The following is a 15,234-nucleotide window of genomic DNA, read 5'->3' as shown; positions in this document are numbered from 1 at the left end:
TTCATTGAAAAATTATATTTAATATTTTGATTTTAATTTGTGCAAAAACAGTTCAAGGTGCCACATGAACACAGAAAAAAACAGTTTGCAGCAGTTGAGACTGAAAGCTTATTATACAGTTCAATAAAAGGAGAGCAAGTGGATGTGTACATGACCAGCATAGTGAGATGTCTAGCTCTATCTAGGTCTAGGACAGGAAGTAATGGCAATTCTAGAGTTTTGGGACAGGAAATCATGGCAATTCTAGAGTTTTGGGACAGGAGAGAATGGCAATTCTAGAGTTTTGGGACAGGAAATCATGGCAATTCTAGAGTTTTGGGACAGGAAATAATGGCAATTCTTGAGTTTTGGGACAGGAAATAATGGTCATTCTAGAGTTTTGGGACAGGAAATAATGGCCATTCTAGAGTTTTGGGACAGGAAATAATGGCAATTCTAGAGTTTTGGGACAGGAAATAATGGCAATTCTAGAGTTTTGGGACAGGAAATAATGGCCATTCTAGAGTTTTGGGACAGGAAATAATGGCCATTCTAGAGTTTTGGGATTCACCGGTGTTCTTCTGAGAGTAAGGGCTCCATTCAATCTGTATCTCAGAAGTTCAGCTTTACAGCCTGATAGAAATGTAAAGGCAATGTTCTCGCGTCAGTGGAGACTGCATCCACGTTAAACACTCCATATGTTGGCTCAATCAAAATGACCTTTACATTTCTATCAAGCAATCTGTAACACTTCAGTGATACAGACTGAATAGACCCCCAGGTAGATGATGTCCCTTACCACTGATCCAGGGTCAGACCAGTCTTAATCCTCCTTATGATTAACATTAGGATGTAGGGTTGGCTAAACTGATCCTAGAAGGGAAGCTTTCACTTGGAGCGTCCTCTGTCCTCAATCTCCCTCCCCACAATGCACCTCCTCTTTAGAAACATGACTGTCCTTCCCTTGTTCCTGTGAAGGGAAGAATATACAGTCCATCTCTCCATCCCTTTCCTCCTGGGATAGATGGATGTTAGGGGAGGATGTGGGGTGGGCCGGACGTCCTTCTCCTTCCTCATCCCTCTCTTTCTGCCCTCTCTCTTCCGTCCCTCCACCCATACCAGTGAACTGGTTGAGTAAACTGAAGATGACTGTTCCAGCATTGTGGACATGGACTGGGCCTGAGAGAGACACAGAGAGAAAGTGATATTAGATTCTATATTCATCATCAGCCTTACTCACTATGGATCTTGAAACTAATCAACTTCCCATGCTAATCCCCCATGGACTTCAAAGCATCATCTCTGCAAAACTCCAAGTTAAACGACTGACGTGCATCTATAGGAAAAACCACAAGAGTGACTCAACCATATTTAGATTTCTTTTTAAATCAAGATCTTGGGGTCAAAATAATTCTTTGTATGTATCCATAGTACCCATATTTGCTGCTGTAAAAGGTGGTGGATCCACTGTCTGGTGCTTAATTCTGGTCTGTGTCTCTCTGGAACAGTGTTGATGAGTTGGCTCTTTGGTCTTGTTAGGCGACGCTTCTCTTACTCCCTTCATAAGAGCACAGAAATTCACCAGAAATCCAGTTATTGGAATACACAATTGTCAACAATGCCTATTTAGGGTTTAGGTCAGGAACACATGAATGACAATGTAAACATTACACACACAATGTAGTAAGTTACCGTAGGTATTATACATACCTTGTTACAGAACTTGAGAGCTGGAAAATAACAGACACAAATCTATTATTGAACCCAGCAAACTGATGGTAAGCCACTCATGGGTACTTCATTGATTAATCATCTATGATTGAAAGGGCAATGTTTTATCATCTTAACTCTGCATTTGAATGCTTTCTAGGTACATGTAGACACTAGAAACTGGTAAGTAGGTCTACACAGAGAGAGTGTTGCAATCTTTTAATTCAATTACATTCACAAGAAGCTACAGTTGGCTCCCAGTGCAGACCTCTCCTGAGATTTATCACTGTCTAATCCTTCCTCATCTCATTCTAGTGTCGAGAGAGAGTCTGCTCTAACACAATGATCTGACTACAGTTGAGACTGAACAGAGGAACACTGCCTTACCTTGTTTGAAACAGGCTTCATCTCCTGGGCGACGGATACATAACAGAATGATAACGGCTAGGATTCCAATGACCACCATAGGACACAAAATGGCTGCCAAGTGTTTGCTGGTGTCAGCTGGTGGGGAAAGGAGATGGAGAAACTACTGTATCTGTACCTTCTCACAGTTACAATATATTCTGACTGTAATTAAAATAACTGATGGACACACACACACACACACACACTCACTCACTCACTCACTCACTCACTCACTCACTCACTCACTCACTCACCTGTGGTGTGATGAGTGGCGTTGCCTGCTTGTGAGACTGGTGATTGTGGAGTGTCACACCTGGGTGAGACAGAGGTAAAGGACTCATCATGTAACATATCCCTACAAATTCACAGCCTGTCAACACTGAAGTGGGGCCAGTGAGCTGAGAAATGTATTTAATATCCCAAATATCCATTAATACTAATATATCTGACAAATCTTTGATACCAGATCTTCTGGTTGTATGAAGGTTATATACCATAAAATAACAACTTTGCCAGAGGTGGCCCTCCTGGCAGGAGAAGGCTTCAACCAGAGCCTATTTATCTGTCTGGTTCCAGTATGTGACAGTATGTTTAAGTAGGGAGAATAAAAAAGGATAAAGGCTCACTTGGGAGGTTGACAGCGTCCAGCGGAAGAGGAAGTCCTGCTGTGTTCAGAGGAAGTTCCTGTCTGGTTGTTTCTGATGCCCACTACTGTAATCAGAGCAGAGTGCACACAGGCAGCAAAACATCAACATCTATCCACAGCCAAACACTGATTCAATACCCAGAACCTGGCAAGAATACAACACAGTGAAGGAAGTCAGGCATAAGAGAAGGCCAGTGAGCACACACACACTGTACAGTACCATTGCTAGGTGGCGGCAGCTGAGGGATCTTCTCACAGTCTCTACAGTTTCCTGTCTGGTCGTCTTTGTCAGTGCAGGTAAAACCAGCCTCACAGCGACATCTAGCGTTCGATATAGAAGTACACGGCTCATCCTCCACCAGGTGCAAATCTGACACACACACACACACACACACGCACACACACACACACACACACACAGCCAGAACAAAAAGTTTAGTGCAGCTATTACATGGTAATAAATAGTGTCCATACTGTACACATACCTTTATAACTTCTGGTAAGAAATTACATGTATGGCATATGGAAATCATAAGAGGGCAGTTTATGGAGATAGGTGGGATGGACAGAGTAGCTGAGGGGTGGGTTTATGCAGATAGGTGGGATTGACAGAGTAGCTGAGGGGTGGGTTTATGCAGATAGGTGGGATGGACAGAGTAGCTGAGGGGTGGGTTTATGGAGATAGGTGGGATGGACAGAGTAGCTGAGGGGTGGGTTTATGGAGATAGGTGGGATGGACAGAGTAGCTGAGGGGTGGGTTTATGGAGATAGGTGGGATTGACAGAGTAGCTGAGGGGTGGGTTTATGGAGATAGGTGGGATGGACAGAGTAGCTGAGGGGTGGGTTTATGCAGATAGGTGGGATTGACAGAGTAGCTGAGGGGTGGGTTTATGGAGATAGGTGGGATGGACAGAGTAGCTGAGGGGTGGGTTTATGCAGATAGGTGGGATTGACAGAGTAGCTGAGGGGTGGGTTTATGGAGATAGGTGGGATGGACAGAGTAGCTGAGCGGTGGGTTTATGCAGATAGGTGGGATTGACAGAGTAGCTGAGGGGTGGGTTTATGGAAATAGGTGGGATGGACAGAGTAGCTGAGGGGTGGGTTTATGGAGATAGGTGGGATTGACAGAGTAGCTGAGGGGTGGGTTTATGGAGATAGGTGGGATGGACAGAGAAGCTGAGGGGTGGGTTTATGCAGATAGGTGGGATTGACAGAGTAGCTGAGGGGTGGGTTTATGGAGATAGGTGGGATTGACAGAGTAGCTGAGGGGTGGTTTTATGGAGATAGCTGGGATTGACAGAGTAGCTGAGGGGTGGTTTTATGGAGATAGCTGGGATTGACAGTGTAGCTGAGGGGTGGGTTTAAAAACTCATGTTCTTTAATAGTTATGACTGAAAACACAATGTATTAGTACTATCTATCTAGATCTAATGTATATCAAAATACCAAATTACTTTATTCCTGCTATGTAACCACTGCAAAAAAAATATATATAAAAAAATACCATGCATGTAAAATGTGTGTAGAATGTACAGTGAATTCAGAAAGTATTCAGACCCCTTGACTTTTCCACATTTTGGTACGTCACAGCCTTATTCTAAATGGATTAAAGAAAACATTTTCCTCATCAATCTACACACAATACCCCACAATGACAAAGCCAAAACAGGTTTTTAGAAATGTGCATCCTGTTTCCATTGATCATCCTTGAGATGTTTCTACAACTTGATTGGAGTCCACCTGTGGTAAATTCAGTTGATTGAACATGATTTGGAAAGGCACACACCTGTCTACATAAGGTCCCAGAGTTGATAGTGCATATCAGAGCAAACACCAAGTCATGAGGTCAAAGGAATTGTCCGAAGAGCTCCGAGACAGGATTGTGTCGAGGCACAAATCTGGGGAAGGGTACCAAAACATTTCTGCAGCATTGAAGGTCTCCAAGAACACAGTGGCCTTCAACATTCTTAAATGGAAGAAGTTTGGAACCACCAACACTCTTCCTAGAGCTGGCCGCCCAGCCAAACTGAGCAATCAGGGGAGAAGGGCCTTGGTCAGGGAGGTGACCAAGAACCCGATGGTCACTCTGACAGAGCTTCAGAGCTCCTCTGTGGCGATGGGAGAACCTTCCAGAAGGACAACCATCTCTTCAGCACTCCACCAATCAGGCCTTTATGATAGAGTGGTCAGACGGAAGCCACTCCTCAGTAAAAGGCACATGACAGCCCGCTTGGAGTTTGCCAAAAGGCAATTAAAGGATTCTCAGACCATGAGAAGATTCTCTGGTCTGATGGAACCAAGATTGAACTCTCTGGCATGAATGCCAAGCATCACATCTGGAGGAAACCTGGCACCATCCCTACGGTGAAGCATGGTGGTGGCAGCATCATGCTGTGGGGGTGTTTTTCAGCGGCAGAGACTGGGAGACTAGTCAGGATCAAGGGAAAGATGAACGGAGCAAAGAACAGCGACATCCTTGATGAAAACCTGCCCCAGAGAGCTCAGGACCTCAGACTGGGGCGAAGGTTCACCTTCCAACAGGACAACGACCCTAAGCACACAGCCAAGACAACGCAGGACTGGCTTCAGGACAAGTCTTGAGTGGCCCAGCCAGAGCTCGGACTTGAACCCGATCGAACATCTCTGGAGAGACCTGAAAATAGCTGTGCAGCGACACTCCCCATCCAAACTGACAGAGCTTGAGGGGATCTGCAGAGAAGAATGGGAGAAACTGCCCAAATACAGCTGTGCCAAGCTTGTAGCGTCATACCCAAGAAGACCTGTGGCTGTAATCTCTGCCAAAGGTGCTTCAACAATGTACTGAGTGAAGGGTCAGAATACTTATGTAAATGTGATATTTCATTTTTTATTTTCTATAAATTTGCCAAAATTTCAAAAAAACAGTTTTTGCTTTGTTATTATGGGGTATTGTGTGTAGATTGATGAGGGGGAAAAAAACGATTTAATACATTTTAGAATAAAGCTGTAACATAACAGTGGATAAAGTCAAGGGGTCTGAATACTTTCCGAATGCACTGTACATACACTACCATTCAAAAGTGCAGGGTTACTGAGAAATGTTCTTGTTTTTGAAAGAAAAGCAAATTTTTTGTCCATTAAAATAATACAATTGATCCTTAGAAAACCCTTTTGCAATTATGTTAGCACATCTGAAAACTGTTGTTCTGATTAAAGAAGCAATAAAACTGGCCTTTAGACTAGTTGAGTATCTGGAGCATCAGCATTTGTGGGTTCGATTACAGGCTCAAAATGGCGCCAAAAAACACAAAAAAATGACAATGATTTAGAAACAATATACAGTTGAAGTATTTCCCACGAAATAAAGATGTTACAATGAGTTGTGTTTGTGTTCATGTACCACGTTTGCAGTCTTTAAAGCAGGAATGACAACTGGACTCTGCGTTCAATCGTGTTGTGTAGGAACCATCTCGACAGGGAGAGCACTCTGAACAGGACTTCTGATAATGACCTGAGAGAGAGAGGGGAGGTGAAACATATCAAATCAGTGTATTGGTCGCATACACAGTTTAGCAGATGTTAAAGCGGGTGCAGCGAAAATGCTTGTGTTACTAGCGCTTAACAACGCAGTAAAATGTCAAACAAGTACACAAATGATTTAAGTGATGATTTTTATAAGAATTCAAGAACGTCGGGACGAATAAAATCAACAAAACGAATGCAATCTATGCGTATGTACAGTACACTGGAAGAATTTACACAAGATATACTAAGAATGATATGTACAGCAGTAGATATATTAGAATGAGCTATGTTGGGAATAGAGTATTTAAATACTCAATGTGAAACAGGAAGTGTCCAGTGGTTTGATGGCTGTAAGACATGGGACAGCAGATATGGAGTAAAGGAAATTAAGTTTGGGAAAAATATAGGGAAATGGGGCGATAGAGAGAATGAGGTAGAAAGAGAGGAGAGAGGAGAGAGTGAAGAGACAAGGGAAGTCAAGACATAAGAGAGCACTACAATAACAATACAAACTGATGGACGCTGCAGTTTTAGAAATGTCCTGTAGAAGACTACATGAGTAGCGGATGTCAGAACATAATGCTAACTCTTTTAGACACATAGGCACACGCACATTCAGGTAACGTTTTAGTACACGGTCTGTTGCTGAGTGAGAAGAGAGGGAGCATAGCGGCAGAGAGCAGAGAATAACAGGAAGAGATGGAGGAGCGCACAGAGCGAGAGCCTGTTGGCCTAGTCTGCATACTAATGAAGGATGTGGTCATAGCACAGAGCTCCACTTCTCATCATGAGAGAGAGAAACTCTCTCATGATTCTTAAGAACCTATGCACACTCACACACATTCTGAAATGATCTGCCTCACTATTAATGTAAAAAATGGTTGATTGTAGGATGATGTGGAGATGAGGGAAGAAAAACAAGGGAACAATAAATAAAATAAAAAGTAAGAGCCTATGATGGAGGGCATTCCTTTCTCACCTGGTGGACACAGTCTGCATTGTCTCCCTCCATCCATGTAATAGCTCTCTGTAGTCTGACAACACAAACACACAGTCTCATGAGGTCTACTGTCATACTGTTGTAACAGATGTCAAATGGTTCTAACAGCTTTCATAAGCAGTCATATCAAATAATAAAAATGGACATAAGGGGCAAAATGGTTACCAGAGGATATGAGACTGCTAGGTGTGCAGACATCATTAGCACAGCCACAAAGAACTGTTCCATCACCATTCTATAAACAATGTTAAATCATTAACAATTTGTCATTTGAGTTCATTCAGTAACATTTCTAAATAGGTATTAAAAAGTACACACAACAAATAATGCCAGAGGATGTTAGAAGGTTGAATGTTGAAAATCTGTAAGTTTATCACAATTTGATGGTGACTGCACTAACTTCTAGCTTTGAGCCTCATTTCAGTTCAAAATATATCAATGTAAAAACCTGTGTTGAAAACTACCAACACATAAGATAATCTAGTCTTACCTTTAGCACTGTAGAGACCACACCAAATGCCAAGTATTTGTTGTCTACAACTTCGACCCCCCCCCAACTATTATTTTTTAAGGTGTGTCGCTCTCTTCTCTACCCATCCTTTGCGTCATTATTTCCTTCACCTGTGACATCTTCCTCTCTTCCTGTCTCTCCCGCCCACTGTGTACTGACAGTGATGTTGTGGTGTATTTATAAGATAGAGACAGACAAGACAGGCATGTCAGCAGCGTGACTAATGCTTCTGAACCAAAGTCTCATCATTTTTGACACATACTTTAAGATGTGAAAGACAGTTTGTCACGAACATTTGATCTCGCTGTCCTCGTAAAGTTATCTTATCAGGCAGGTGGAGTTCAGGAAGTACAGACACACATAGCAGCCAATGCAAGTGGGTTTCCAGCATAAACTCACCAAATCCACACAAAAAAAACACACACACAATAATATTGCTCAGCTGTATCTTTTATTCTTCATTCCATCTCTCTGTCAGTACACAGAGCTCTGCGTTGAACTCTCTGTCAGTACACAGAGCTCTGCGTTGAACTCTCTGTCAGTACACAGAGCTCTGCGTTGAACTCTCTGTCAGTACACAGAGCTCTGCGTTGAACTCTCTGTCAGTACACAGAGCTCTGCGTTGAACTCTCTGTCAGTACACAGAGCTCTGCGTTGAACTCTCTGTCAGTACACAGAGCTCTGCGTTGAACTCTCTGTCAGTACACAGAGCTCTGCGTTGAAGCACACATGTTCAAGGGGACAGTCCAGTTTCACGGAACTCACACCTCACCAAAACAAAGACCAAGGCCTGATTTATCAAGCAGTGCAATGTTTACACTTGCTATTTTCAGAGGGAATTATAAGATGAGATACAAAGCTAGAAACAGAAAACAGACTTTACTTGTCCCTTGACCCTTTGTTCTATGACTCGTTCCCTTTTGAACAGAGCAGGTGTAAACATGGCACTGGTGCAGATGCTTAGTAAATGAGGCTCTGGTGATTCCTAACAGTCTTCTCCTTGACAACTCAGTCTATTCACCTGCATGCTAGCTTACCAAGGCCAGATGGAATTAGTTGATGGTAAAAATATATGGACGAGAGAATACACTGGCCCTCACAGAGCAAGAGTATTGGCTCCTGGTCTACGAGAAATATTAAGGACCAATCAAATATCTCCATCCACATTAAAAGTTCAGCTATGTGCCAAATCCGGGAACCTGACACTTAAGTATTTTTGACTGTGGACCTCCTTGCATTGCCAGTGTTTAAACATACAATATATCCAACATAGCGTTTTCCTTTAATGCATACAATATCATAGCAATCATACCCTCATTATGTTAAGCATTTTGAGTAGTAATCTTTTTTCTTTTTTCTTTACAATTTGGTGCCATTTTTAAAAAGAATTTACTTTGTAATCACATACACTCATGAAGAAAGTGGATTATTGAAGGAATATTAGAGCGATTATTGTACATCTTTGATTTACATATTTACAGTATTTCAAGGCGATTTACAGACATTTGTAGAGATGGGAATCCAGTCAGCAGAACACATCACTGTATGGTCCCTACCACTCTAGTTTACAATGATTCAGTTATACCGTTAGCCTTCAGTTCAGTTGTGAAGAGGATATGAATTGGTCTATTGTCAGACAGACACTGGAAGACAGTGTGCATTTGGGACTATTGTATTCTTCATGTTGTAAGTGAACCAGTAAAACTCTTTTTAAAAACCAAGGACATTAGAACACTCTCCTAACATACACGCTGACTCATGCATACATACTGCAGAGACTCAGTCTCTCTGTGCGTGTAGTAAAATATACAAAGAAAAAAAAACAGTACATATTCTCACACTATTTCTCCGCTGCCTTCTATTCTCCATTTTAATCTCCAGTCCTGGCCAAAGGGCAGGAACGCTAGGGCCAGGAGTTTTACTGGCCATATGACCCGAGCAGAAAAAACCCAAGCATTATAGCATAGGACCCTCAAACTCAACTCGGGACCTCAAAGCCAGGTCCACTGCATGTTTTCATTGTTCCCCTCTAATCAGGGACTGATTTAGACCTGGGACACCAGGTGGTGCAATTAGTAAATCAGGTAGAGCAGAAAACCAGCAGGCTCCGGACCTCGTAGGGTCAGAGTTGAATACCCCGGTCTAGGATCTAGGTCATGTGGTCAGGAGAAACTCCTAGCCCAAGGAATGGCATACCCAATACATAGCTTAAGACATGCATATCTTTTTTTCATGGTTCCAAAACCTGTTCTTCACAACCTATATAATCATTCAGAGAAAGCCTTGGAAACCCTTCTACAATACTAAGGTGACCAGCAGCCTGCACCCGATTCAACATCTCCCTCATCAAACAAGAAAAAGAAAGAAACACAAATGAAATGAACTAAACTGAAGCCTCCATTTGGTTGTTGATTAAGAGATAGTATTTGTGAAGGAATCCTTGTGTTCTATTATTGAGTTATTAAATATTGTTTATCTGAGGTAAGAGAGTGTTTTATACTCAAAGTAAAGAGTTATTAAATATTGTTTATCTGAGGTAAGAGAGTGTTTTATACTCAAAGTAAAGAGTTATTAAATATTGTTAATCTGAGGTAAGCGAGTGTTTTATACTCAAAGTAATGCATCTTTCAATGTCAAGGAAGAGAAACAAAACTGTATTGTACATCTACATTCTACTGAATAATAACATAGTGTATGTTGAATTAACAGAGAGGAAATCTACTCCTCAGCTCTAACAATTTCACTATTTCGCCACATCTACAAATATGAAGTGACAAGTGGAGAAAATAAAATAAGTTTTCCTTCAATAATTGTTTACATTCGTGACGTGTACGAGTTCGAATTATTACAGATGTAGAATCATAATTTGAGCCAGTTTGCTACAGCAAGACAAAATTCTGCAGCAACAGGAAATGTGATTTATTATGTGGATTATAATTAATGGCCAATTTTGTAGGGGTTGATGCATTTTTCATTAGGGAAAATCAAGTCTGAAATTTCAAAGTGGAAATTACAAACTTCAGAAGCCTTTTTAGAACAGGAAAATTCTCAGCAACAAAAGTGATCAAATTAAGATCTTACATCTGTACATGTCATTCTTCTGTTACATTTAATACTGTTATTACTGCTGTTACTGCTGTTTATTGAATATACATATTTGCTTTGCTCTTTCTTTATAAACGGCTAACTTTTAAGCTCAAAAATAGGTTAGGCCATATCAAGCACTGAGTCAGATAGCTTTTCAGCATCAGTATTTAGTACTTCTATAACAATGTGTCAGCAATATTTCTCAAAGTTAATTCAGACTGCTTGTTTTCAGTTGCTTTGACATTCAAGTAGCAAACATAAATTATCTCAGCAGGTCATCAATCTGTCCATCAATTCATTAATCTGTCCATCTATCTACCCATACTGTACATTCATCTGTCGGTCTGTCTATTTGTTCATCTGTGGACATTCTGTCTTTTATAGCCTGTTCATCAATCTTCCTTTTCTCTCAGATACAATACTACTGATGCATTTGAGTCCTTACCAACCAGATCAGACTACAGCACATAAAAATAGAGAGTACAGAACAGATACACAGATCTCTCCCATCTAACTTCTCATAGCCTAGCCTACCTATCTCCCTGCTAGAGGACAGAGTAGCAGGGCCTTCCTCTGCTCTCTGCTGCTGGAAACTAAACAAAACATTAGTATACAATACAGCTCGTAGGTATAACAACACTTGGGTGTCAATGCCCTTTGTCATATGTATCCCTCTCCCTGTGTCAGTGACAGAGACACACAGAGAGCAGGGCAAGGCCCCAGAGCTGACCTCAGATCAGCTTTACACTATTCACTATTTACACTATTCACACTGCACTACCACATATAGGGCCGGCACAGAGCCTATGACTAGCCTGGTCCCAGATCAGTATGTGCTCTAGCGACCTTTTCTCACCATAGTTGCCATGCCAAAAGTCAAAGTACCTGATAGAAGTGGATCAGTGGCAGAGATAACCTCTCTGGAGTCACATAGAAAAGCATATGGCATGACAACGATAGTTAGAGGAGTTGACTAAAGCACATATACAGATCTGGAACCAGGCTAGGCTATGGTCATCACTAGTTTACACAACCACAAAGTCATAAACCCTGCCTATTTCTACAATTTATCGTCTTAAAATCTGACCCTAAACTTAACCACACTCCTAACCTTCTGCATAACCATAACCTTAAATTAAGACCAAAAAGCACATTTGTATTTTCATGAAATATTACGATATATCCAATTTTAACTTTGTGGCTGTGTTATCTAGTGGAAACCATAGGCTACAGATGCATTCTAAAACAAAAATCTCTGCTCTCTCTCTCCCCCCCCACTCCTCTTGTTGACTCTGGTTACAGTCTCCTATTTACTTTACCCGGCACACTACTTTGGGGTTCTTTGGGATTCAGTGAAACAAGCACCACTATGTAACATTTAGTACCAGGTAGTTAGTTACCAGTTGTGTTGAAGAAAGAATACAATGTTACACAATGTTATCCAATAATTCCTTAGTAAATACCAGGTAAGTGAAACAGGACAGTAAAATAATGTTACCTTGACTCCCTGTCTGATGTCAACAAAAGGGCAGGGAGACGGGCAGGCTTTTGTTTCAAAATGTGACTCGTGAGTTCAGAATCCCACACAGGGGATATCATTGACGCCATCTGAGTGACTGCATCTTAGAGTTTAGTTTACTATTTGACTTTTTTCTAGTTTTCATTGATACATATGAATGAAGTATAGATGTCTTGATAAAATGAGTGATTTTATATTATTTTAGCCCGTTTGAATAACTATGATACAGTACAGTATATTTCTGTTTTGTTGCTAATAAAGTGATTAATCTGGAGTTTCTCTCTCTTGCCAACTGGGCTTTGCTTTGTAAATTTTTTCTGGCTATCTACTCCATTCTCATCTGATGAATTTACTAACGCTCAACACCCATTGAATATGGCCGGTGTCAGTAAACGTAGGCAAAATAGCGTAATGAAATTGTCACAGTTACAGTCACCAACACTCTGGATAACAAAAACAACCTAATCAGTTCTGCTAGGGTGAGTAAAATGGTCAGAGTGAGGTGTTCTCTCATTTTTGTCTGGAAGTAGCTAGCAAGCTAGCCAACTTTAGCCAGTTAGCTTGGGTGCTTGACTGCGGTTGTGAGGTCAGAACACTCTGATCAACCCTACTCCTTGTGCGCTCTGAACGCTCCGAGAGCGAAACACTCTGAATTTACGAACTGACAATCTGACAAAGCTTTAAATTTACGAACGCCCAGAGCGCACTCTGGCACTCCAGAGTGAATTTACAAACACACCCTAAGGCTTATATTTACTGTGTTATACTTCTAGGTGAGTTTGACTGAGTCTGAAAACAACCCTCATGATGTAGCAACAGGACAGCACACTGTTAGAATGATCTGCTAGCCTGACATGAATGTATTGGTGTGTGTTGGTGTGTGTGTGCGGTGTGTTTATCATTATGGCTGTGTGGAAATGGATCATGCTATAGGAGAGTTATTACCATGGTTCTCTGTAGTACCAACAACTACCTTAAAAGTACACGCTAGCCTACAACTCATATGAGTTCATTCAAATATTGCTCATAAGTTTCTATGAGGTATTCTCAATTCAAGTTGTGTATTTCAATCCATTACCTCGTTACCTTTGCTCTGCTAAACAGTGGATTCTTATGTACAGACTTCCATGGTGTTAGTAATACCACTTTCCAGTAGAGGGGAACTAAAAGCTGTTGGAAACACACAACACTACACCGTCGCTAAAACAGATAGATCTGCCACTTTCCTATATTGAGCCTTGTGAATGAAGATAGCATGAAGAATATGAAAAATAGACTAACAAACATCTAGTGGTTAGAATGTAAACATGGCGTTGCTATAGTGACAGCGGAGTGTTGAGTGGTGCTGTGGTTGGATGGAATGAAGGTCATGTGATGGAGGTGGTCTTGATAGGTCATGATCTGGGAGGAGAGTTGGAGAGAGGAGGTGATGCTGTTGTCCCTTCCTTCTCTGCCTGGTCAACGCTCTCCTCACCAGCCACAGCCACAGGAGAGCCAGGCTTACTATAAAGAGAGCGAGCAAGTGAGCGAGAGAAAGAGAGAGAAAGAGCGAGAGAGAAAGAGAGGTAGAGACAGAGAGAGAAAGAGAGGGAGAAAGAAAGAGAAAATCATTTTTGGGGGAATGCATCATTTAGACAATAACAGGTATACAGTAGGCACAAGAATGCGGTTAAAACTTGGTCAAAGAAAATTGACAGATTACTGTAAACTACTGTAGGTCATTAAAAGTGAGCCAAAGACAAACCGTGAGAGAGAGAAGAGAATGCCGGTGGCAGAGAGTGAGGGAGTGAGTGTACTTGTCCCCACTCTGGGTGATGAGTCTCCTGCAGGTCTCCATCTGTACATCCAGGCCTCTCTTCATAGAACACATCTCCATGTATTCATGTAGGTGACGGTTCATATCACTCTTAGCTGTAGCCAAGTCATACTGGGGAGAAACACATCACTCTTAGCTGTAGCCGAGTCATACTGGGGAGAAACACATCACTCTTAGCTGTAGCCGAGTCATACCGGGGAGAAACACATCACTCTTAGCTGTAGCCAAGTCATACTGGGGAGAAACACATCACTCTTAGCTGTAGCCGAGTCATACTGGGGAGAAACACATCACTCTTAGCTGTAGCCGAGTCATACTGGGGAGAAACACATCACTCTTAGCTGTAGCCGAGTCATACTGGGGAGAAACACATCACTCTTAGCTGTAGCCAAGTCATACTGGGGAGAAACACATCACTCTTAGCTGTAGCCAAGTCATACTGGGGAGAAACACATCACTCTTAGCTGTAGCCGAGTCATACTGGGGAGAAACACATCACTCTTAGTTGTAGCCAAGTCATACTGGGGAGAAACACATCACTCTTAGCTGTAGCCGAGTCATACTGGGGAGAAACACATCACTCTTAGCTGTAGCCGAGTCATACTGGGGAGAAACACATCACTCTTAGTTGTAGCCGAGTCATACTGGGGAGAAACACATCACTCTTAGCTGTAGCCGAGTCATACTGGGGAGAAACACATCACTCTTAGCTGTAGCCGAGTCATACTGGGGAGAAACACATCACTCTTAGCTGTAGCCGAGTCATACTGGGGAGAAACACATCACTCTTAGCTGTAGCCGAGTCATACTGGGGAGAAACACATCACTCTTAGCTGTAGCCAAGTCATACTGGGGAGAAACACATCACTCTTAGCTGTAGCCGAGTCATACTGGGGAGAAACACATCACTCTTAGCTGTAGCCGAGTCATACTGGGGAGAAACACATCACTCTTAGCTGTAGCCAAGTCATACTGGGGAGAAACACATCACTCTTAGCTGTAACCGAGTCATACTGGGGAGAAACACATCACTGTTAGCTGTAGCCGAGTCATA

General features: G+C 41.9%; 2 protein-coding genes across 7 annotated transcripts in view; both read right to left on the bottom strand.

The window, feature by feature from the left end:
* Positions 1 to 8,091, bottom strand: LOC129837319 (tumor necrosis factor receptor superfamily member 14-like). Its single transcript, XM_055903388.1, has 11 exons — positions 7,738 to 8,091; positions 7,413 to 7,482; positions 7,227 to 7,281; positions 6,123 to 6,233; positions 2,964 to 3,113; positions 2,724 to 2,808; positions 2,352 to 2,410; positions 2,077 to 2,193; positions 1,690 to 1,709; positions 1,414 to 1,537; positions 1 to 1,158 (listed from the first exon to the last, which is right to left on the bottom strand). The coding sequence occupies exons 2-11, from the start codon at positions 7,479 to 7,481 to the stop codon at positions 890 to 892; spliced, it is 1,059 nt and encodes a 352-aa protein (XP_055759363.1). The 5' UTR covers position 7,482; positions 7,738 to 8,091; the 3' UTR covers positions 1 to 889.
* Positions 8,092 to 8,190: 99 nt separating this feature from the next.
* Positions 8,191 to 15,234, bottom strand: part of iffo1b (intermediate filament family orphan 1b) — a 41,505-nt gene continuing 34,461 nt past the window's right edge. For 5 of the 6 annotated variants that reach the window (XM_055903379.1, XM_055903378.1, XM_055903381.1 and 2 more), the window contains 2 exons: positions 14,161 to 14,291; positions 8,191 to 13,867 (listed from right to left, as the gene is read on the bottom strand). In XM_055903379.1, the coding sequence (XP_055759354.1) occupies positions 13,759 to 13,867; positions 14,161 to 14,291 (240 nt within the window). In that variant the 3' untranslated portion in view covers positions 8,191 to 13,758. Of the gene's footprint in view, positions 13,868 to 14,160; positions 15,153 to 15,234 lie in introns of those variants that run through there. The other variant, XM_055903384.1, reaches the window with a different exon arrangement.

The sequence above is a fragment of the Salvelinus fontinalis genome, chromosome 38 (genome assembly GCF_029448725.1).
Source record: "Salvelinus fontinalis isolate EN_2023a chromosome 38, ASM2944872v1, whole genome shotgun sequence".
Classification (NCBI taxonomy): Eukaryota; Metazoa; Chordata; class Actinopteri; order Salmoniformes; family Salmonidae; genus Salvelinus; species Salvelinus fontinalis.
This window is presented reverse-complemented; position numbering and strand designations above follow the sequence as displayed.

Excerpts from the sequence above, each read along its gene's own strand:
- LOC129837319 (XM_055903388.1), bottom strand. The coding sequence starts at position 7,481 with ATGGTGATGGAACAGTTCTTTGTGGCTGTGCTAATGATGTCTGCACAC. Across the intron at positions 6,234-7,226 it reads ATGCAGACTGTGTCCACCAG|GTCATTATCAGAAGTCCTGT; the intron begins GTGAGAAAGGAA and ends TCTCTCTCTCAG. Across the intron at positions 1,159-1,413 it reads TTTTACAGCAGCAAATATGG|GCCCAGTCCATGTCCACAAT; the intron begins GTACTATGGATA and ends TGTCTCTCTCAG.